This window comes from Eschrichtius robustus, chromosome 11 (genome assembly GCF_028021215.1).
Source record: "Eschrichtius robustus isolate mEscRob2 chromosome 11, mEscRob2.pri, whole genome shotgun sequence".
Lineage (NCBI taxonomy): Eukaryota > Metazoa > Chordata > Mammalia > Artiodactyla > Eschrichtiidae > Eschrichtius > Eschrichtius robustus.
The window spans coordinates 28,704,981-28,726,850 of NC_090834.1; the positions used below are offsets into that span (position 1 = coordinate 28,704,981).

Sequence of the window (21,870 nt, forward strand, 5' to 3'; positions counted from 1 at the left end):
ACGCAGGGCGAGTGCACTGACGTCCTTGAGCCCCACCCCCACGGGGCCGCACGCAGGCTTAAACCGCAGCCCTGCGGCGCGGAAGGCGTTGAGGTCGGCGGCGACAGCCGTCGATACGGGGGCGCGGGAGCGCGGCATGGAGGGGGCCTGCCTAGCTGGGGCCCGTGGCCCTGCGTCTTCTGGCTGCGACGCGGGTCCTGCACACGCTGCGGCGCTGCAGCCGCCGGGCGGTGGGCGCCCGAGGGGCTGGGTGGTGAGCCGGGACCCCCAGGCGGGTGTGGGCATCGTGTCCGCAGCCAGCGTCCCCGAGGCCACGCTCTGGCCGTGATCACTCGGTGAAGCTGCGCCGCGACAGCGTGGCCGACTTCTGGCCCTGTGAGGGCCTGTGTGCGCTGCAGGACTCGCTGCCTCTGCCGGCCATGTGCGCTTCCCCGCAGAAGGGCCTGCTGGACTCCAACGCTGACCGCCACCTTGGGGTGGACTGGACGCCGCTCTTGAGCACCCTCTGCCCCTGATCTGTATCCAGAGCTTCTTCCAGCCACGGCTTGGCGAGACAGGTTTGTAGTTCCCGCTTCCAGGGGCCCTCGTGTGGGCGCTGCGAAGCGGGGTTTTAGATGGTGCAAGGTGGAGGGTGGGCACTAGAACCGGTGCCCAGTGCCCGGGTGTGCGTGCACTAGATAGGGCGTGCGGCTGAGGACCCCTGCCAGCTTGGTGACCTCGGCTGAGTGCTTTAAGGCTTCTAGGTCTCAGTGTTCTCATCTGTAGCATGGGCTTAATAGGACCCACTCTCTGTGGAGGTTACAAGGTCTCACTCTGTTAATGCTTGTAGACTCTACAATGTAGAACACTTAGCACAGTTTGGAGCATCGTTAATTGTTGCACAGATGTTACCTGGTCTGTTGAATGACTTTGCCTTGTACACACCAAAGCGATTAGGAAATTGATATATCCCAGCTTCATTTCCTTTCCATTAAAACAGGGCTCAGGAAAAAAAATGTTTTTTTCAATAGTCATATCATATAGTGGAAAGAGCACCAGTGTGAAGGCAGCTTAGGGTTTGAATTCCAGGGCTTATGCTCTCTGTGGCCTGGGCAGGTTTCTTTTGCACTACAATCCCCACACTTGTAAAATGACATTAAAAACCACTCTTTCTGTGGGTTCTTAGAATTAATTAAGCAGGTTATGTGTGTAAAGTATCCTGGCACTTGAATGAGTTGTCAGAACCACGGGCTGCTGGAGACTATGCTTCTGCCCTAGGTAAGCTCCCCTTCTACTGGGTGGCAGGTAAACACAAGCACAGTAGTCAGTGCTCTGGAGGAAGTGAGTTCTGGTGCTACAGAGCACAGAATCTCTTTTTTCTTTAATTTAATTTTTATTTTATATTGGAGTATACTTGATTTACAATATTGTGTTAGTTTCAGGTGTACAGCAAAGTGATTCAGTTATACATATATCCATTCCTTTTCAGATTCTTTTCCCATACAGTATGTTACAAGATATGGAGTAGAGTTCCCTGTGCTATGCAGTAGGTCCTTGTTGATTATCTATTTTATATATAGTCGTGTGTATATGTTAATCCCAAACTCCTAATTTATCCCTCCTCCCCATCTTTCACCTTTGCAGAGCACAGAATCTTGGAAGGGAAAGTTCAGGGTAGACTTCTTGGAGGAGGTGCCATTCTTTCTAAGGATATGTAGAAGCTCCTGGGGTGGCAGGACGGAGCAGTGTGTGTTAAAGATTGAGAAATATAAGAAAATATGGCAAAACTAATGTACAGGACTGGAACTCAGGGTTTGGGAAAGAAATGAGAGTTGATACTGGAAACCTAGTGAGGCCCAACAGAAAGGGGCCTTGTTTGTCCTGTCAGAAGTTTGGATGTTTATCCTGAAGGCTGTGGGAAACACCAAAGAACAGTGAAATGGAATTCTGGTTTAGAGGCTCACTGGGACCTCCATGTGGAATGCAGTTGATTGGGTGCAGGGTGAATTGTAATCTAAGGGTCCCACTTAAGTTATAAAAAGTTGGACTGGATTTTGGAGATCTGAGAGAGAATGGGTGAAGCCTGGTGACCAGTTAGAAAAGGGAGGACAGCAAACGTGGGTGACAGTTTACAGCTGCATCTTTTTGTGAGATACAGAGCACAGTAGAAAGGGATTGGGGGTGGCGAGAGGATCTTACTTCATCTTCAGTGCTTTAGAGGGTCCTGGTAGATGGGTCTGGGCCCAAGATACAGATCTGGGCTTTTTGGGAGGACAGGTGTTTGAAGGCATGGGAGAGACTTAGGTTATCCACAAGAAGATCCAAAGAATCATAGGTTTGAGAGTTTTTTTTTTTTTTTTTTTTTAACATCTTTATTGAAGTATAATTGCCTTACAATGGTGTGTTAGCTTCTGCTTTATAACAAAGTGAATCAGTTATACATATACAATATGTTCCCATTTCTCTTCCCTCTTGCATCTTCCTCCCTCCCACCCTCCCCATCCCACCCCTCTAGGTGGTCACAAAGCACCGAGCTGATCTCTCTGTGCTATGCGGCTGCTTCCCACTAGTTATCTATTTTACATTTGGTAGTGTATATATGTCCATGACACTCTCTTACCCTGTCACATCTCACCCCACCCCCTCCCCATATCCTCAAGTCCATTCTCTAGTAGGTCTGTGTCTTTATTCCCGTCTTGCCACTAGGTTCTTCATGGCCTTTTTTTTTTTTTTTCCTTAGATTCCGTATATATGTGTTAGCATACTGTATTTGTTTTTCTCTTTCTGACTTACTTCACTCTGTATGACAGACTCTAACTCCAGGTTTGAGAGTTTTTTAAGTGGGTATATTTGAGGATGTTTATAAGCTGAGAGAAAGTAGCCAGCAGAGGAAGGGTGTGAAGATCTAGGATAGGAAATGATTGTTCATTTGTTTTTGAAAAGCTGAATACTTATTGTGTGCCTGGCCCTTTTCTAGGATCTGGGGTTCACACCATCTGTTGTCTCTCCTGCAAGGACCGTTCAACTCATTCCCTGGTGAAGAGAAGTCAGATTATTCTTTGCATCCCATTCAGGTGTAAGAACTGTTCTGTACCTCTGAAGGGACTTTACTTAACCAGAGTAATAAGTTAGAAATCAAGAGAAATTAGAGCTGGAAAGGACCTTAAAGGCCACTGTACTTAATTTTGCCTAATATTTTACATTGAATATAAGAAAAATTTATTGTAGAGCCCATTCTCTTCAGAGTTCCTTCACTGAACTTTCTTTATGTCTTGCATACAGTGGATCTAGCTTGTAAATTTTGGCCTCCTCTTAAATTTGCTTCTTCATCCATATTACATTTTGCCCAGACTATGGCAGAAACTCCTGGGTGGTTTCACGGCCCCTGGGCTCAGTTCCTCTAAGTTCATCTGCCTACTTGGGTTAAGTGATCTTCTAACATAAAAAGATACGCTTAAAATAATGCTGCTAATGGCTTGCCCACACAGAGTTAGTGCATACTAGCTGCCCAGCGTGTGTCCAGAGGCGTGTAGTCTGAACTGTGCTCGGCCAACCCTCATGGGGCTCTTTGGCCCTGAGGAAGGGGATCTTTTTGTGATCACTCCCTTTATCTAATCGGTCCTTCAGCAGCGGGATGCCTTTTTCTAATCAGCGGAGGCACCCTTACTCAGCCAGTGGTAGTCCCAGGCCTCATCACCTGTGGGATACAAGCCATGCTCTCTCCCAGGCTTGCTTTGGCCAGCATCTCTATTTTCCTTTCTGTCTCTTCTCGCACTTGGACCCCTGGCCTTTAGTCATCCCCACCTGCAGTATTTACTGTGCCCAGCAGGAATCAGGCTTGAGTGTCTCTTCACAGATGTTCCCTCTGCAGTTAATGCACCTCCTACTCCAACTCTGCATACTCTCATCTTTCTAGATTCTACTTCAGGGTTATCATGAAGCCGTCACTTAGATATAATTTTTTGCCTCCATAGGAACCTCTGTGCATAAAGGTTATGTTTACTTATCTCATGTGATTGAAATTTTGAGTTTATACATCTTCCTTCTTAATGAAGGCTTTAAAGGCAGGAGTTGTTTCTAATCTTTAGCACAGAGCAGATGCTTTTTTATTTATTTAGATACTTTTTAATGATGATAAAATGTACGGTTTAAATCACTCATTTTACAATAATTTTGCTTTAGGTTGTGACAGAAGTAAAGTTTACAGAAGTTGTGTTCCTGCGATAAGAAATAAAGATGTGACCTTCCAGTTGTGTAAAGCTCATGAATGCTGTGTAAGTGCGTCGGGTGCGCTAAGGAACCTGAAGCTAAATGGGCTAGTTCTGAGAGAGACTTAACTATGTTAACAAAGGTAAGCCTTCATTGTGTCCTGCCAACATTTGATACTTGCTTTTGGGGTAAACTAAAAAAATAAAATTTTAAACTGTTCCTCCCCATTAAAGGGATTGAATAATTGACTTCTTTGGTGCACCTGTGTCTTGAGAATCGTCCAGTTGGTGATGGAGGTTTAGAAAGTGAATTTCAGTCTTGTTTAAGTCTCTTCCCATCAGACTGGTCTCGTGATTTCCTACATACCATGTCTGTCTACATTTTCCTGTCTACCTTTCCTTGGTGTTGTTCATGCCTGGATTGTCGCCTGTACCTGCTCAAACCTTGGTCCATTCTCATTTGTACCATGGAAGTTTGTCATGCTGGATACTGTCAGAATTAATCTTACTTAAGTTTGTGTTAAGCCACAAACCACACGTTTTGTATATTTTCTGTTTTTTGTGTTTGTTTATATTTCTAAGGTTTCTCTTCAAAAAATATTATGGGAAGGGAAATAGCAAAACATAAAGAGCAAAAAAGTCATCATTCTCTTTAAATTGTTAGAACATCTATCTACAATCATAATTATAATGCACTGTGGTATGTGTTAAAATAGGAAATATATGTAACGTCCCGTAGGAGCAGCAAATTCAGTGGTGTTGGTGAGGGTGTGCCATGGAAGTAATCACAAAGCAGGTGACTCTTCATTGGGGTCCTGAAACATTAGTGTGCGTGCCCTATGTCCAGTAGTGGTCTGAGGGGGTAAGGAAGCCTTCCTTTCAATTTGAGGGAACAGAGGGTTTGAGGTCCTCTCTCTTCTATTGCTCTAGTATACTGCATAGCAGCTAATAAAATACTGGGTTTATAGTTGACATTTAAATAGCTGATTGATCATCAAGATTGGCATGTATCATTGGAAATGAAAATCGGAAGAGTCTTATGCTTTTTAGGTTTTTCTTTTTTTTCCTTTTTCTCAAAAGTATTTAGTACTTTACTGAGTGGTTGGCAATAAAGTTTGCAGTATTCAGTGTATTCAGTTTTAGTACCTAAATAGAATTAAACTGTTGCTGTAAACTGGAATAACACTTTGTTACTGACAAGTTTTAGAATGCATCAGTTCATCAGTTACCTGTTTGGGAAGATTGTAGTTAATGATTTTAAGAATGTGGCTATAAACCTTCAATTGACTCAAGAAAAGCAAATAAGTCAAGATTGACAAATGTATAGGCTCTTCATCTTATTGTGTGTGTGTGTGTTTTTTTTTTTTCCTTTTAGTTATTTGTCAAGGTATAAAGAACTCTATCACTCTTAAGACAGTAAACTTCACGGGCTGTAATCTGACATGGCAGGGAGCAGATTACATGGCCAAGATCTTAAAGGCGATTTTATGTTTAAACTTTCATGAAAACATATGTGATTGAAGCACATTACTACATTGACACAGATGGCCATTAATTTTTGTCTTTTGATACCTGTGAGTGCATCTTCACGTTGTTGAAAGAATATGACCAGTTTTCAGTTTGAGATCCTACCATTTAGTAAAGATAGTCCACTTAATTTTAGAAATAAGAGATTTAATATATAATACATAATAATACTTCTATGTATTTTTAGTTACTGAAAACATTTATTGTGATGCTGTGAAGAAACTATGCCATTATAGTCTTCAAGATTTAAATGAATCAAGTGTCTATTAGCTGCTGTAGTTTATAAACTAATAAAAATTGCTACATCAGCAACTTGTAAATACAGTTTTTAAACTAATGCCTTAACAACTTTACAGTGGTTATAATTACTGTATTTAGGCCTAAATTATTTAATAATTTGACATGAAGCCTTTTTAGTAGTTTGATGGTACAGATCAGGGATAGGTAAACTATGACTTGTGGGCCAGATCCAGCCCGCCGCCTGATTTTGTAAAGAAAGTTTTTATGGAACATAGTCGCACCCATTGTTTACATGGTAGCTATGGCTACTTTCAGCCTACACCAGTGGGGTTGAGTAGTTGCAACTGAAACTGTATAGCCCACAAAGCTGGAAATGTTTAAATTTAGATTTTAAAAATTGAAGAATTCTTTGAGCCTATACAGGGCAAGTCCATTAACCCCTGGGGGAGAAAAAAGTCAAGAACTTGGGTGCCGAAACCAAATGGCCTAGGTTCAAATTCCCTTTCTCCCTTTTCATAGCATTTGACCATGGGCAAATCACTTAACGTCTATGCCTCATTATGAGGTTTAAATGAACTAATTTGTATAAATAGTGCCTGGTGCATACTAAGCACTGTGTAAGTGATTGCTGTTATTTTTGCTTGGAGCTTTTATAAGCTATTGTTAATAGGAGAATGACACTAATGATTTTCCTTTTAGAGTGTCAAAGGCACTTTGAGTCTTTTATTTTTTCAAGACTGTAACAAGACTTTTTTCATTTAAAGTCAGTGTTCCCTGTTACCAGAATTTATTTTATGAATGTAAAGAATTGAATGTCTTTAAGACAAGACTTGTGGTTAAATGTCAAACCATTATTTTCCCAAGGCACATTAAACTGGCTCTGCATAGTCCAGGCCTCTAAAGTTTGTGTGCATACCCTAGGTAGCATGTGAGATCCATTTTGTAAATATAGTTTTTAAAATAATGCCTGGGATTTCCCTGGCGGTCCAGCAGTTAACACTCTGTGCTCCCAATGCAGGGGGCTTCGGTTCGATCCCTGCTCAAGGAAATAGATCCCACATGCAATAAGTAAAAGATCCGGCAGGCCGCAACTAAAGACCCGGCATAGGCAAACAAGCAAACAAACAAATAAATAAATATTTTTTAAAAATAAATAAAATAAAATAATGCCTTAGAAGTTAGGAAAAGAAAATATTAGAACCTATTTAGCTTTGTATCATTTAAAAAATATCTGTGTAGTTTATAATGTACATAAATTATATGTATAGAACTTCGTGTATATAATTTGTTAAAAAATAAGATGCATATTAAAAAGTTTTCTTATGGGTTGCCCAGTCAGGTGGTTGGAGACCATTGGAGGACAGAATGATGACATTTAGAGCCTCAGCAATGATAGAATTTAGAACCAATTCCCTGACTTAGAAGATAAGGAAAATAATTCTTAGACTGTAATTGAGTTGTCCAACTTTACATAACTGTTCAGAAACAGGTCATCCAGTGGCTGGAATCTAATCACTGACCGACTAGAATCTGGGTCACTAGGCTCTTAAAGCTGAACTGACTGTTTAATTTCTCAGGTTGATTCTCCTGGCATATATGCTTGATATGTGTGTGTGTAAATCTCTGACATATAAGCCATACTCAGTAGGCACACCCTGTTTCCTTCTTGAAGCATCTTAATTTCATCCCATTAAATCTTTGAAGTATCAGACTATCAGAAGGCATGAAGAAACTTGGGCTGAGAGTCTTCGTTCCAGGATACTTGATTTTGACTGTATGCCTGGTTTGAGGCGTATCTTCCTGAACTGTAACAAGCTCATTGGTGACCTGGGTGCTCGTGCTTTTGCAGAATCTCTTAGTGAGGAATTATGGCTTGGAGGTAAATTCTAAAATTGAAAATATTGAATTTTTAATATAATATATGCTTAGCTTTTGGCATGATACTGTTGTGATAGGATTTTTTTAAAGCCTCATTTTTCTAATAGCTTTTATGTTGCTTTTAAACTTTCTCTAAGAGTTGCATATAGTCTTTACAGAAAATGCAGAGTAACAAGAGAACAATTACCTATAAACTTAATACCCAGACATAATCACTGTTCATTTTGGTGTATATATTTTCAGTCTTTTTTTTTCTATAAATATATTTGTACACTTAGGGATTACTAAAATAGAATTGTAGTATACTTGCTATTTCATATTCCTGCTTTTTTCACTTAATGAGGTATCATGTAGTATTGCATCATATTGATGTCCCATAGTTTAATCAATTCTTTGCAATTAGATTTAGACAGTTTGCTTTTCCCTGTCACAAACAATGTGAATACGTTGTATATACATCTCTGTGTCCATCGGGATTACTTCTGTAGAATAAGGTACTAGAAGTGGAATGACTAAGTGTGACATATTTTTAAGACTTTTGATACACATTGCCAAATTACCACCCAGAAAGGCTATGCCAATTTGTAGTCCACCCCAAGAGTGGATGTAAAACCTGCCTCTCACAAACACTGGCTGGTAGCACTTTTAAAAAACTGTAAGGCTACAAAAATGAGTACCTCTCCCTTTTTTATGCAAGTGGGATTACTCCAAATTTTATAACTTTTTTCAGTTAATTTAGTATGACCATCTTAGCAAGTCAGTAAATTTGCATCTACTGCATCATTTTTTTGTGACTGTTCAGTGTTCCATTATATGAATATGCCACAGTACACATAGCTTATCCAATCTTGTATAAAATGTATGTCCAGTTTTTCAGTTACAAATAGTACTCTGATATATATCCTTACCTATATCTGTGACTATTTCTTTTGGTTAAATTCGTAGAAAGAGAGTTGTTGGGTCAAAAGAGTATAGACATTTTAAAGACTTTTCTTACAGAATCTTGGCTTAATCTGATAGGAGAATAACCACATTATGTTTTATTTTGTATTCATTTGATTTACTGGTGAGGTTTACTGGCTGTTTGCATTAATTTGGCTAGTTGGTTAATTACACCCTGTGTCCATTCTTCTGTAGTGAGAGTTTGTAAGGGTTGTATCATATCCTGTCAGATCCGTATGTCTGACTTGCTATTTCTGTGTGTCATGGGGTGTTGAAAGACTCTAGTTATTTTAATGTGATGGTCCACGCAGCACTTAAATAAATGACTCATGATAGTTTCCTTTCATGTAATATTTTTTAATACCTGTTCTTTTGTGATGATCCCTTTTGTTTAAATGAGTAGGTTGTTCAGCCCCAGAACTACTAGAATTCATGATCATTTGTTCTGGTTTTTGTCTGACCTTTTACTGCGAGAGTTCTTGACCATCATACTTTCATGATAGGTTTTTAGTATGTATTCTCTATTCACACATTATTTGAATTTGTTATTATTTGTATCCTAGAAAATGGTACTTTTCTAATGTTGTACGTCCCTTAGGTTTTTAGCAGATAATTTACTAATTAAAGTGAGTTATACTTGTAAATTGTTCTTATCTCTACTCAGAATAGAGGTGAACCTAGATACTAAGCCTGCTTCCACCAAGAGCATTATTTCCTTCTTGTGCAAACCCTGAATTCTTGCAAGGAGTACTTTATTCATTTGTCAGTTTCACAAGTAATTTTTTTAATACCTACTGTGTGCCAGATACGGGTTTAGGCACTATGGATAAAGCAGTGAACCAGACAGACAAAAGTCTTGCCCTATGGAGCTTACATTCTAGTGAAGGAGTTCAGATAGAAATGAGTAAACAGATAAGTAATATAATTTTAGATAGTAGGAAGTGCAAAAATATCTTAATGTAAGGAGAGTGAGTGGGGGCAGGTAGGACTCCATTGGATAAGTTTGTTAGGGGACAGCTTCACTGGAGAAATGGCATTTGAACGGAGACCTGAATGAAGAGAGGAGCAAGCCATGGAAGATCTGGGGTAAGCACATTCCAGGACAAGGAGGCAATGAGCATGCAGGCATGTAGGTGGGTGGAGTATTTAAGGAAAAGCAAGGAGGCCAACATGACCAGAGTACTGAGTGAAGAAGAGTGTGGTATGACATGAGGTCAAGGAGCTAGCCAGGGGTCTGATCTTGTAAAGTCTTGAAGGCCAGAGTAAAGATTTGGATGATTCTAAATGGGTAGAGGGTTTTGAACTGGAAAAAGGCATGATCCAAATAGTATCTGAATAAGGTGACCTGGTATGGAGAATGGACTTGGGAGGATAAAGAAGAGAAACAGGGAGACCAGTTAGGAGACTATCACAGTGGTCCAAATAAGAGATGTTTATGGCTTAGCTTAGGCTGGAAGTTTGGAGCAAGTGAAAAGTGGTTGAATTCAGGTTGTATTTTGAGGGTGTAGCTAACAAGGCTTGCCGATAGATTAGATGTGGGGTATGAAGGAAATAGTAACAAGGAGACAAGTCGTTGACGATTATGTGTGCAACTGGGTGGTATCACTTAGAAAAAGGGGGCTGATGGGAGGAGCAGCTTTTGAGGGAATATCAGGACTTTGGTTTGTTATCTTAGATGCCCTTTAGGTATCTAAGTGTCTGGACAGTGCTCAGACTGTACTTTCTATCCAGAGGTATCCAAAGCCACTTTAGATGCAAAATGTTGAAAGTTGACCTTTGCTGCTGCCAAAATAGTAGCCACTGGAGGCAGTCTGCAAGATGGCATCTTAGGTGTTTGAGGAAGAAATTAGAATACACAAGGGGGAAATAAGTGTATAATTATATAATGTAGATTTCATATTTAATTTTATGGGAAAAGCAATAATTAGTTGGCTTTTGGTTTTAAATGGAAATAGCCACTCACTGGGAAATAATTACTCTAATTTCAATTTATTTTACTTTAGATCATTCTGTGATGAAAGCAGTTATAAGAAATGTTCTCCAGATGGAAGGAGTGCCAAGTCAGAGGTATATAACATGTTTTAGTTTTCTCGGAAGAATTTCTCTTTAATGGCTTGTTTTTCTTTCCTTCTTAAAAGAAAATTATCAATTCTGCCATCTTAAAACTAAGTTTTTCGTCAAATCAAATGGCTTTTCTGTTTTTGAAAATGTTGTGTGATGCTTTAATTTAGGTTCCCAGAAATGCAGATTGAAAACCTTTGATTAACTTAAAGTATCTTAATTTCCAATTAAGATCAAACCGTCATAAATTACCTGTAACTTAAATGGCATATTTATCATTTCTGTCTCAGTACCAGTGGATAACTTCTCCATCGTGAAGGAACCATCCAAAGCTGCTAGACAGAAAAAGAGAACTATAATTTTGGGAAGTGATCAAAAAGGAAAAGCTACTATTAGAATTGGTAACTCTTTCTTGTTTTTAATGTTACTAGAACTTATACCCCTTATGTTTTCCGGTGTGCTAAAATTAAAACAGCCAATATTAACCACATGCATATTAGGAGACCTATGATTATTTTGATACTTATGAGAATTTATAGAATATAGATATAATAAATGAATTTAAAGAAATGTTAATATTAACCAACATTATTGTTTGGATCTCATAAAAACTTCGTTATTTTGAAAATATTTCCTGGTTGATAATTACTTCTAATACTTTGCAATTGAAATTTGGGGTGCACTTTGATGATAATTTTAGTAGTGGTGCTTTTGAGGAATGATTTTTTTTTAATGCAGAATTACCTTGTGTGCTATTAGAAATAAAATTTCTTCCCAGTTCCAACCTTCCCATTGTTTCCTGCTTCTTTCTTAGAAATGCTTACTTAAATTTTTGAATCAGGTAATATCTTGTTTCTCTCAATGATAAAAAAACTTGAAATATGTATTATCCTTACAAAAGACTTCTACAGACAAGTTCATTGACCTAGATTGAACATTTTAGAAAAACAATGTTTACTGTAATGTATATTTAATTTTCCAAATGGTAGTTAACCCAGGATTTTACAACTAAGCCTATTATTTTGTTACCAAATGTAATAAAAAGCTTTTAAAACCCTTTAACAATCAGTGGTGTAAGTTTCACATTCTCCTGAATATAGAAATTTGCTATAATTTACTTCTACTGATAATGTTTGTATTGTTTCTAAGAGACCTTAACTTTTTATTTTCTGGAACATATTATCGTTAGTCACAAATAGTCTTTTTTTTTTTGGTGATGAGAATGAATAGTAGGAGCAGCATTTGTTAAACCAAATCTAATATGAAACTGACTCTTTCTTGTGAGTAAGTTTGAATTTTGAAACAGTAAAGCAATAAGGTTTAATATAAAGCAAAATAAATTTTTTATGTTTATGATCTGCCAATTTCCCAAAAAAAGTTCTGTGGTGACTTTAGTTATATACCAGATACATTAAAATCACCAATGGACAACACATCTTTTATTCAGGTGCCCTCTGAAAGTTTTAAAAATTTGTTGACTTAATACCACTGAACGGTACACTTTAAAATGGTTAAAATAATAAATTTTCTGTTTTATGTATTTTACCACATTTTTTTTTTTAAGAATTTCACTTTAAAAAAAAAATTAATTAATTAATTTATTTATTTTTGGCTGTGTTGGGTCTTCGTTTACTGTGCGAGGGCTTTCTCTAGTTGGCGGCAAGCAGGGGCCACTCTTCATCGCTGTGCGCGGGCCTCTCACTATCGCGGCCTCTCTTGTTGCGGAGCACAGGCTCCAGACGCGCAGGCTCAGTAGTTGTGGCACACGGGCTTAGTTGCTCCGCGGCATGTGGGATCTTCCTAGACCAGGGCTCGAACCCATGTCCCCTGCATTGGCAGGCAGATTCTCAACCACTGCGCCACCAGGGAAGCCCCACAATTTTTTTAAAATGTGTTGTTTGAAGATTTTTGGGTTTTATAAAGGTATTGTATTAGCATAACAATGAAAAATTTAAAAGACCACCTCTAATCCCATTATCCTATCAAGCAATATATACATTTTTATTTTCTCTTCCTGCTGTCTATAAACATAATTCCACATAGCTTCAATATAATTTGCCATGTTTATCTTTTCATACTAAATTTAAATTTTATGATTCATAGTTATACTTTTTAACATTGTATTCACAAGGTTTCATTGAGATGGTCAATTTTTTAAATTGGTGAAAAATTGGAAATAACCTAAAATCAACTATTGTAAACATCTTCATAAATACAGCTTTTTTTTTTTCTACTTAAAGATGTATGTTTTTGATTCTCTATTAATCAACTTGCTTGGACAATAGTGTATTAAATAGAAGTTGTTAAGAGTGTTTATGAAGTCAAAAAAAAGCTTATGATCGTCTGCCAATTGTTATTTCAAGAGAGTGATATTTTAATAATCAAATAGTACAACTAAGAAGTTAAGATTTGTGATATCACACTAATTAGATATTATTATTAAAACTGTATATCATATGTAAAGTGTTCTTAAAATAGCTAAGTTGACTTTTGCTATGATATTAGAAATGGAAATATATATAAATAAAACATGTATATGTAAAACATATTAGGAAATCTGTAAAATTAGTACCTGGTGGTATATAATAGGGCATCATGGAATGAGAAGAAAACAATTAAACTTTTTTAAAAATTTAGCATGATTAAACAAAGTGGAAATGTAACTGAAGTATACAAGCTCATTGAGCTATTTGAAGAGTAATTTTATTTCTTGGGCTTTATTTTGTATTTGCCTCAGTTATTTGGAGACATAGAGGTAAGCCAAATCAGTATCTGGGTATATACCTAGATCCAGGTGAGTATAGGCGTGAAATAATGGTGTGAATTGTGACACATTTATATTGTAATTATGTATGCCTAAAAAAAGATGGGAACTTTTATTAGAAATATTTTTTATCTCCTAACAAGAAAAGTGTAATTAAAAAAAATTTTAATACAAATGTATTTGCATTAGTTTCTGAAAGTAAAGGAAGGGTATACACATACAAACCACGTGCATACAAACATTTTTTTTTGACGGTAATTAAGTTAAAAAACACAATAAAATAGCACAAAATGAACTGAGCTCCTATATATTTTTAAGAGGCATGTAAATCACACAGGATTGTGTGGTGATTATCAGTAAGCTACACTCTATGAAATATTTGTCCTATATTACCACATACACTCCATTTTACCCTGCATCCTAATGCTGCTAAAATATAGCAGAAATGAGCAGCATAGCACAGGGAGATCAGCTCGGTGCTTTGCGATGACCTAGAGGGGTGGGTTAGGGAGGGTGAGAGGGAGGCTCAAGAGGGAGGGGATATGGGGACATGTGTATGAATATGGCTGATTGGCTTTGTTGTGTAACAGAAACTAACAGAATTGTGAAGCAATTATACTCCAATAAAGATCTATTAAAATAAATCAAATAACATAAAATATAGTAGATTTGAAGGATAAATATAACAATTTTAACCTATGATATTTGTTTTCAGTAAATTCAAATTAAATATTTAAATGTGAATTTTAATATATGGCTTGTTCTAAATAAAATATTAACACATAAGTCTAGTTTTTGCAACCAAATATTTCATATAAAGATACTTGCCTCTTTACTACTGAAATATAGGATAAGTCTCCACATTTCACTCTTTTATCCAGTGGGTTTCATTTGTTTTTTTGTGTATTTTCTATATGAAATCAAAGGAGCAGTGAAGGTTGACAGGCTTGTAGGAGAGTAACATTGACTCACCTACCACCCAGCAACTTGCAGCCTTATAACTTTTATTGTTTTTACATAGAAAAATTCATCTTAAATTGAAATTTTGGTCTAATTCTGAAGATTCTGTTTGGCAGAAGTCATGGGTGTATCTGTGTTTCTGTGTCCTTGAGATTCAGAAATGCCAAAGGTGTTCCAAGATTCAGTAAACTTGAGTGTTTCTGCATGATACATGAAATGTATCATACTTTGGGATTATTTTAAAAATTTATTTTTGCATTTCTGCACATCTCTATACTTTTGTTTTAGTTAAAATAACTTGTTACGGTAGAGAACTTATACTTTTAAAAAATGCTGGCTTATGTAAAACCTTTGTACAAAACGCTCCTCTTTTTAATGGCCTTGGCATCATTGTCAAGTGCCTGTTTGATTCCTTTCAAAGTGTACACATGTGACAGTTGCTCTGTAGACCTTTGGTGCATCTTGATTCCTTCTTTTCATGCTTTGTCAAACATAGGCTTGGCTGCAAAGAAACCTGTAAGTAAACACTCTGCTGGTAAAGAATGTTATGGTCCTGAACCTCTACCACTTGGTGTGTCTGGTTTCCTGCCGTGGCGTACTGCAGAACGTGCAAAAAGCAACAGGTAACGTGTTTGCATTCCCTGTCTTTTTCAGTCGTTCAGAATTCTTTATTTTGGAACTTCTATTATGTGGGAGGTCTCTGGTGCTTTCTATAGAGGCAAAAAGATAACTCACACATGGCTTCTGCCTAATGATCCCTCTAAGGAAGAAAAACAAAAAGTAATTGGGAGTTTCAAGTTGTTTCTCAAGTGTCACAGCAGAGGTAACCCCGTGGGAGTTTTGAGGAGACTAAAATTATCTCCAATTGTGCAGGTGAGAAAAGTTTCACTAAAGGAAGGTGTAGTTGAGCCAAGCCCTACAGCACAGAAGTAGGAATTCGGATATGTACGAATGGGAAAAAAGACATTTTAGGCATGGGAAATAGTTTAATGCAGAATGGATGAGAAATATGCATTAGACCTATTCTAAATCAACTGGCTTATTAACTCAGTAAATCAGATTTAGTGAGTCAAACTAGCTTTAGCTGATTGCTTATCCAGGGGATAGCTGTTCATAGTAATTTTTGTCATAGAACAGTAAATAAAATTGTTGAACTATAGCTTTAGGCTTGCTAAGTGAAATAGATTGCTCTAGATGATTTTTAAGTGACTTACTTGGTAGTATTCACGAAATTGGGGATTAACAATTGCTTAAGAAAACAAAGAGAATTGATTTTAAATAGTACTTGAAGTAGTTACTGTGTAAAATATCTGTTCAGTTGCTCATGTTAAATTGATGTTTATAATCCCCATTGGACAACCGACTACTTTTTTGCGAATGGTAATGTGAATTGCTGTTGCATAAACTATAGTGTTGAATCCCCAGTCTTTGCACTTGAGTTTAACAACTCTGTGGTTTCCTATCTTCTTCTTGAGACACTTAATATCAGGTCCATCCTCGTCACACAGAGTGGTAGATTAGAGAATGATTAATATCACCATTTAAAGAAGGGAGACTGAAATCTCAACCATCCTGAACATAGGAACTGAAGGGGCCTCTCAGCAGTTCAGAGAGTTATCACCAAGCCAGTCGGCTGAATTCTGTTCAGTTTTCTCTGTAGCAGAGCCCTCCAGGTCCTTCTTTTGAGCTTATTTATTTTTATACCCAATTCTGTATGGATACTGTACATAATACTAAATAGTTGTATTAACTGAGTTTAACTGGTGATGTATTTACATCAAGATCTAACTTCATTTTGTTGATATCTTTTTAGGGGCTTTGCATTCATCAAAGCTCGTGATGTATGTAATCAGTTGCTGGTGTGTAGCTATCATATTTATGATATATAGGGCTTGAGTTGGGAAAGGTGGATGGTCATTCTTCTTGCTTTTTAAACTGACAGAGCCTTACAAGAAGCATTTCCCTCTCTGAAATAAATCCATGTAAAACATGTTTGGTCACTCTCCCAATGCAACTGTGTAGTTGTGTGGATTTGGCACACAACTGGCAGCCTTGTGGTTGTCTGTAAACAAGGAAGCCTGTTCTCCAGTCCGCAAATCAGCTGTTACCCAGTGAAACGAACTTGACTGCCATTTCTGACCCCTCACATGGAGCTGTCATACTCAAGAGTGTTCATATGTTTGCAAGAAACATTGTTTGCAGGCTAGATGTACAAATTCCTGATCTGAAAGCCAATATAAAGCAACATCTCCCTCACCTCTGCTCTCTCACCAAGGCCACACACATTCCCTCGCTTATGGCCTCATGGCAAGCTAATACTGTCTGTATCAGATTCTCCTTCCCAGTGGTTCTGGGAGACTGCATAGTTGCTCTGTGAAAGGCACCACTGCTGAGGTTGAGAGAGGAGCATCTTGGGTGTCAGTCCTGCCCTTGCATGCCCAGAGAGAGGAGTATGCACCTCGTTCTCCTGTTGGGATTTTCCTATGCTGCAGGTTTGCTGCTTGTTGTCAAAATGGTGTCCTAGTGACTTGTCTTCTGCGTAGTTACATAATGCCAGCACACTTCTTTATGATCTGTAGAATTTATGGGGTTGTGGCCAGGTCAGGTTTTAAATATTTGGAAATGTCCAGTTGAACAACATTGCAGTGGCAGTGAAGCTTGACAGGAGAATTGTATTACTGTTACCCTAGTTTTGGCTTAAGGGTGATGAGAAGGTGAAATTTTTGATGGGTCAGTTTTAGTTGTGTATGTGTATGTGATTTATTTTTTAAAAATTCTAACATCTATCATACACAGCTTAGATATGTTGACTTTCTGATTATTCTTCTGATTCTTTCAGTCCCTTTACTGATGTATTTTCCTCTGAAAAACTACATTTTCTTCCAGACTGTTTTTGTCTGATAGTGAAGAATAAATTTTTTATTTGCAGTATAAAGTTGATCTGAGAGAAAATGTTTACCTTGGCTCTTCACTTGGCTTCTGTGAAAGAACCTTAATAAAATAATATGGGCAATTCCCATTACTAATCCTAACCATGTACAACAGAGGTCTGTACAGTAACATAGCAAAAAAAAGTTACTGTAATTTTACTTAATCATTGCCTGTTTTAGACTAAGGAGCAGTGAGAGACATTTATAAATAATGATACCTCAGATCACTTTTGTTAAATGTCCTCTAATATTTGGATATTTGGTACCTGACTTGTGTTATCTTTTTTACAATCTTGTCTTCTTTCTTTGCACTTTAGTTTAACAACTCTGTGGTTTCCTATCTTCTTCTTGTGACACTCAGGTCCATCAGAATTTCCTGTGACTGTGACAGTAGAGAGTCCTTCCTCCTCAGAAATCAAAGAGGTCAATGATTCCTCAGAAAGTGTTCAGGAAGAGCCAGAGAAAATCAGTCTGAAACAAGAAGCATTGCCGGTACAAAGTTATCACTTTAAAGCTATAGAGAAGATTATTTTTCAAACGGAAGCCTGATTGCAACACGGCACAGCTTGTGTGAGGGTTCTGTTTTTCCCTCCCATCTGCATTGTATCCCCTTGAATGGTTCCTTAAGCTTAGACCAAGGTGAATGGTGGACATTTGAACTCTAAGAAATAAAAATCAAAACATGTCATTAGTAATATATTTTCCTTTCCTTAGAACCTTAGTATATTAGATTTAGGGAGAACCTTAGTGATCATACGATAAAGAAATTGAGTTCTGAATGAATATAGTCAGCTGATTCAGTGCTCTTGTTTTACAGATGAGAAACTTGACAGTTCTAGTTGAACTCTCTTTTTATAAGAGGAAAATATGGCCTCATTTTAAATAAAAGTAAAGTTGAAAAAAGTTTTGATGTTGATATTCTCCTTTCCTAAAATAAAAATATCAAGAAGCTACATTATATTACCAAATAAACCTGACCTCTAATGTCATTCCATACTTTTGTTTGTATGGACAGAAAAGAAAAATTGATTTTCATAAGAAATTTTTGCACCTCAAAAATAATATATTTATTTTATTTGAACTTAATGCAGAGCTGAACATTTCTAGTAAATAAAGGAACACTATTTGGGGGGACCTTGTCTTTGTGCTACAAAGTCCATGTTTAATTTTTTAAAATTATTTAATATGATTTTCTTTTCGTATGAAACTTGACAGGTTTCAGAACTAATTATCCCATTGTTGTAGGATTATGGTAATTACTCTTTGATTTTTCAAAAGAGAAAGTTAGATTTTTATTTTTTAAATTAAAATTAATGATAATGTAGAGACATTTTAAGAAAAAAAACTTAGAAAATTATGAAATGTTAGAGTAGGAGAAATCTATACTTCATGTAGAGTTACCCCCTTTCATTTTATAAATGAGCACCTACAATTTGTAACATGTAAGTGGTTTATTAGTAAATGGCAGAGTACGACAAGACCCTAGAGCATCTAACCCACATTCCTTGTCATTTTAGATGTGATGTATTCATTTCCTTCACGAGAAGACCAGGAGATTGTATTTCTAAAAGCAATGATAGACACTGGGGAAGACCAAGAAGTTTAAACACTGGGACCACAGAGTAGCAGATTCAGAATGCACTGAGAACGCTTGCAGCTCTCCTCCATTTTCACAAGACACTACAATGATGGTATCAGAGTGTTTAAGTATATAAGCCCACAACAATCAAGAGATTTCAACATAGTTTTGAAAGACGGAAATCAAGTGGAAGAGTGTGAAACTGAAGCAGTAGAACAGATGAAAAGCTTCACCTAGAATATGCACAGAGACCACCTGCAACTGAGGAGGATTCTGACGCCACCTGCAGAAGTAGCCCCATGCTTAGATGCGCATGTAGGGGAGAGGGTTGAGTTAGTTAAAAGTGTGACAGAAATAGGGGAGCTCATTGAAGGTTTGGGTTTGGAGGAGTGGACTCCCAGCCCCGCCCTCACGCTCCTGAAATGAGATGATTTCATTTTGAAAACAGTGAAACTGGCGAGAACTAGGGCAGCTAGTATGAGTTTTTACACCCTAGAAAATTGTGTTTGGGAAGGATCCTATTACAGTTACTCCCCGCTTCTTCCTGCATAAGAAACCAGTCAATCGTTGACTTCAGGGAGCTTTCTGCACTCATTCTTAAATAGAAAATAACTGTCATTTGCCTGATAGTTGAGTAAAGTTTACAACATGAGAGAGGGGGAAAAAGAGTGAAAACATATCCTAGTAGGACCAGGGACAATTTAGGGAACAAAATAATTTAAGAAAAAACCCTGATTAGTATCCTGAGAGGTTTAAAAAGAGCTAGCAACTATAAAATAAGACTAGGGTGTTAATTAAAAAGAGAATGGTCAGAAAGCAAGAGAGGGGTCTTGGAAATAAAAATATGGTTGCTGAAATAAATTCAGTATGAATTAAAAAAATTTCTCAGTATATAAAAAAGAAAGACACAATGCAAAATGTGATAGAAATATGTTAGAAAGGCTGCATCTGGGAGATCCAACATGTTACTGTTAGAAACTCGACCCAGAAAAAAAATGGAGGGAAGCTGTCAAAGGGCAACAAAATTCCCCATAGCTGAAAGTAGATATCAGGCCTTAGATTGAAAATAGTTACTCAAGTTTTGAGCAAGATGAATAAGAATAGACTCATACCTAAGCACCCTTCATTGTGAAACTTTAAAATACTGAAAAATTAAAATAGAATAAAATACTGAGAGGATACATCCATTCCAGAGAGAAAAATACTGGTCACCTAAAAAAAAAGTTAGAATCTGACTTTATCATACTTGTCATCAGCACCATGGATCCTGGAAGGCATTAGAAAAGATACCTCCAAAGTTTTTCAGGCACATAATTTTCACCCTAGGGGTTTGTATCCAGCCAAACTATTAGTCATAAGTGGAGGCTGAATAAGATATTTTGCACACAAAGAAATTTGAAAATTTTACCTCCTGTGCTACACCTTAAGCTATTTATAGAAATAATCCAGCAAAATGGGGTAGTAAACCAAGAAGGAAGGTAATAGGGGATTCAGTGCAGAGAGCAGCTAGTCTAGATTGTAGAGGCTTCTATTGATTGTGTGATTGAGAGCTTAGAAACACCTTGAGGCATATTGTACTTACTAGGTATTAGACACTGTTGGAAAGGAGGAGGAAGAGGAAGAGGAGAAGGAACTTGAACTCCAGAGGAGAAAAGGCTATACTGACATAAACATGAAGCAAACTAAACTATGGTTGATTTTTAACCTACTAATGGTGAGGAAGAGAAGAATCCACTTAAACTTGACACTATAGATGTCCCCTTTTTCAGTGACACACAGGGGTAATGACCACCTATGTAATTTGTTGTCCAAACCAGAACTTGTCCAAACTCCTTACACTTCAATAGTGTAAGGAGACGCTCTAATGCTGTAACATCAGGACAACAGGTATAAACTGGAACAGCCCAAGGCGGCTTGGGGTATGTGGTCACCCTGCACAAGGGCAGTGACACTGACACAGTATGGAACGAGGTGTAGTCTATACACAGAGACACAGTACGTCTGCAGTGGGCAATATTAATTTAATTGTAATAATGGCAATACTGTCTTGGTTTGCAGCTTTTATTGTCAACTTGCATGTAATAACAAATAACTAACCTAAACTATACTTAGTATGTATTAGTATTAACTTGGTATGTACTGAAATGTATTGTGTACTAGTATGTAATTAGTATATATTAGGCTCTAAGTGTTTTTGCATATATTAACTCATTTAATCCTCTGAATAGCCTTATGAGGTTGGTGCTAATATCATTCCCACCTTTGAGAAAAGGAAGCTAAGAGACAGGGAAGGAACTTGCCCAGGCTGTACCTAATTTAGGGTTGGATCGAGGCTTTGAGTTTAGGCTCTCTGCCTGTTCTCTTAAACCTTACTCCGTACTGACTCTCAAATAACAGAAGACTTAACTGCACATAGAACAGAATATAAATTTCAACTTTGACAACGTAAAAGCTAGGTTTCGAAGGTAGACAGGAGGTAGAAAAAAGGGAAGATAGTATGAATGTCCTCATTTTACAAAGCGTGACGTTGAGAGAGTTTATAGTTGATCAACAATGTCGGTTTTTAAGTATATCACTACAAGTCAAAGAGATCATGAGCAGTGGAATAACTAATGATGACATAACTTTACTGAGCAGGCATAGGAAAGAGTGTAAAGGAACTAAACTCTTACTTAGTAAGTTAGAAAGTGAACAGATAATGCCTCCAATTTAGTGAGAAAATAGTCATGTAAGAGTATTACTTGGAAATGGAGAAGAATTCAAAATAACAATAGTTGGGCCTCCCTGGTGGTTCAGTGGTTA

At 37.5% G+C, this 21,870-nt stretch overlaps 1 protein-coding gene across 2 annotated transcripts; it reads left to right on the plus strand.

The window, feature by feature from the left end:
* Positions 1 to 62: 62 nt before the first annotated feature.
* Positions 63 to 21,148, plus strand: LOC137772466 (centrosomal protein of 78 kDa-like). Of its 2 annotated transcripts, XM_068556409.1 has the most exons (7): positions 63 to 557; positions 4,162 to 4,330; positions 10,778 to 10,841; positions 11,126 to 11,236; positions 15,056 to 15,182; positions 17,851 to 18,128; positions 19,007 to 21,148. In XM_068556409.1, the coding sequence occupies exons 3-6, from the start codon at positions 10,808 to 10,810 to the stop codon at positions 17,918 to 17,920; spliced, it is 342 nt and encodes a 113-aa protein (XP_068412510.1). In that variant the 5' UTR covers positions 63 to 557; positions 4,162 to 4,330; positions 10,778 to 10,807; the 3' UTR covers positions 17,921 to 18,128; positions 19,007 to 21,148. The 2 variants fall into 2 exon arrangements, with proteins under 2 accessions (XP_068412510.1, XP_068412512.1); XM_068556411.1 differs by lacking the exons at positions 63 to 557; positions 4,162 to 4,330 and adding an exon at positions 9,459 to 9,860.
* Positions 21,149 to 21,870: the final 722 nt, after the last annotated feature.

What these genes read in the sequence shown, in the direction of transcription:
- LOC137772466 (XM_068556409.1), top strand. Translation starts at nt 10,808, where the DNA reads ATGTTCTCCAGATGGAAGGAGTGCCAAGTCAGAG. An exon ending in AAAAGCTACTATTAGAATTG is followed by an intron (nt 11,237 to 15,055) that starts GTAACTCTTTCT and finishes TGTCAAACATAG; the next exon opens with GCTTGGCTGCAAAGAAACCT. An exon ending in GAACGTGCAAAAAGCAACAG is followed by an intron (nt 15,183 to 17,850) that starts GTAACGTGTTTG and finishes TGTGACACTCAG; the next exon opens with GTCCATCAGAATTTCCTGTG.